Here is a 1,738-nt window from a genome sequence, read left to right on the forward strand (position 1 = left end):
CTCACAAACCAGAAACAGACACCATGGTGCACCTGACTGATGCTGAGAAGGCTGCGGTTTCCGGCCTGTGGGGAAAGGTGAACGCAGATGAAGTTGGCGGTGAAGCCCTGGGCAGGTTGGTATCCAGGTTACAAGGCAGCTCACAAGCAGAAGTAGGGTGCATGGAGACAGAGGTCTGCTTTCTAGCAGGCATTAACTTTCAGTGTCCCTTGTCTATGTTTTCCTTCTTAGGCTGCTGGTTGTCTACCCTTGGACTCAGAGGTACTTTCCTAACTTTGGGGACCTATCCACTGCCTCTGCTATCATGGGTAATCCCAAGGTGAAGGCTCATGGCAAGAAGGTGATTCACGCCTTCGATGATGGCCTGAAACATCTGGACAACCTCAAGGGCACCTTTGCCAGCCTCAGTGAGCTCCATTGTGACAAGCTGCATGTGGATCCTGAGAACTTCAGGGTGAGTCTGATGGGTGCCCCCTGGGTTTCCTTCCCCTGGCTTTCCTGCTCACTTGCCTATCAGAAGGAAGGAGGAAGGGATTCTAGGGAGCAGTATTGATGATGGTGTGTGGGTGTTCCCTGTGGAGTGTTGACAAGAGTCCAGTTATTTTACCTCCTACTCACAATTGCTGCTCCCACTCACTCTGTTCTTCTGTGTTGTCATCTCCTCGTTCTTCAGTAAGCTTTTAATTTTCAGTTGCAGTTTTCTTTTTAATTAGTTAAGTTACTTATTTACTTTCCAACCTAATTTCAGCTTCTCCTCCCCCTCTCCTCCCAGTCCCTCCCTCTCTCCTCTTTCCATTCCCCTAGCCCTTTCTTTTCTCTCCAGTCCATTTATTCCTCTTTTATCTACTTTTTGTTTCTTTTAAATATTTCCTAGTAACTTGCTCTGGAGACAAGAAAGATATGCATGTCCCTGTTTCTTCCCATAGCTCTAGAGAATAGTAGCAGTAATTGGCTTTCATGTCAGGGTGAAAGGGAAGAATATATTTTACATATAAATTCTGTCTGACATAGAAGAATACTTATTATAATTTGTTGGAAACATAAATGCCATTTGAAATGAGACTGCAGTGTCTGGTATTGTTGCTCTACAGTTATGTTGATAGTTCTTCCATCTCCCCACAGCTCCTGGGCAATACGATTGTGATTGTGCTGAGCAAACACCTGGGCAAGGATTTCACCCCTGCTGGACAGGCTGCCTTCCAGAAGGTGGTGGCTGGAGTGGCCACTGCCCTGGGTCACAAGTACCACTAAGTCCCCTTTTCTGCTCTTGTCTGTGTCCAATGGTCAATTGTTCCCAACAGAGCATCTGCCAGTTGTTGGCAAAATCATCAAGACCTTTGAAAACTTGTCTTCTGAATAATAAAAAGCATTTGCTTTCACTGCAATGGTGTGTCAAGTTACTTGAGTGTCTCATAGGAGGGTTCATGCTAAGGTTTCAAGACATAAAGGAATGAGGTTCCAGTTCTGACCTTGGGGAAATGTGACTTGTGTTTCATGATATGTGCTGGGACAGCAAGCAGTAAGCCAGCTCTTAATAACCCAGTCCTAACCACTCATAAAAATTCAAGAAATGGTTTCATTTACACACTAGATTTTGATGAAATTTTATGTTAATTACTTGTTTTCTCTAGTCTTCCTTTATTAATGTCACTTGTATTTTCTTTACCTACCCAGCACCTCACAGATCTCTAGCTAATAATTCTTCTTGCCTAAAATTACCACTATTCTCTAAAGTTTT

The 1,738-nt window shown here is 44.0% G+C and overlaps 1 protein-coding gene across 1 annotated transcript; it reads left to right on the forward strand.

Moving 5' to 3' along the window:
- The first annotated feature begins 6 nt into the window (after positions 1 to 6).
- Positions 7 to 1,385, forward strand: LOC114635586 (hemoglobin subunit beta-1). The gene is made up of 3 exons (XM_028784101.1): positions 7 to 115; positions 232 to 454; positions 1,123 to 1,385. The coding sequence occupies exons 1-3, from the start codon at positions 24 to 26 to the stop codon at positions 1,249 to 1,251; spliced, it is 444 nt and encodes a 147-aa protein (XP_028639934.1). The 5' UTR covers positions 7 to 23; the 3' UTR covers positions 1,252 to 1,385.
- Positions 1,386 to 1,738: the final 353 nt, after the last annotated feature.

The sequence above is a fragment of the Grammomys surdaster genome, unplaced genomic scaffold (genome assembly GCF_004785775.1).
Source record: "Grammomys surdaster isolate TR1022 unplaced genomic scaffold, NIH_TR_1.0 112847, whole genome shotgun sequence".
Classification (NCBI taxonomy): domain Eukaryota; kingdom Metazoa; phylum Chordata; class Mammalia; order Rodentia; family Muridae; genus Grammomys; species Grammomys surdaster.

What these genes read in the sequence shown, in the direction of transcription:
- LOC114635586 (XM_028784101.1), top strand. Translation starts at nt 24, where the DNA reads ATGGTGCACCTGACTGATGCTGAGAAGGCTGCGGTTTCCGGCCTGTGG. An exon ending in GGCGGTGAAGCCCTGGGCAG is followed by an intron (nt 116 to 231) that starts GTTGGTATCCAG and finishes TTTCCTTCTTAG; the next exon opens with GCTGCTGGTTGTCTACCCTT. An exon ending in TGGATCCTGAGAACTTCAGG is followed by an intron (nt 455 to 1,122) that starts GTGAGTCTGATG and finishes ATCTCCCCACAG; the next exon opens with CTCCTGGGCAATACGATTGT.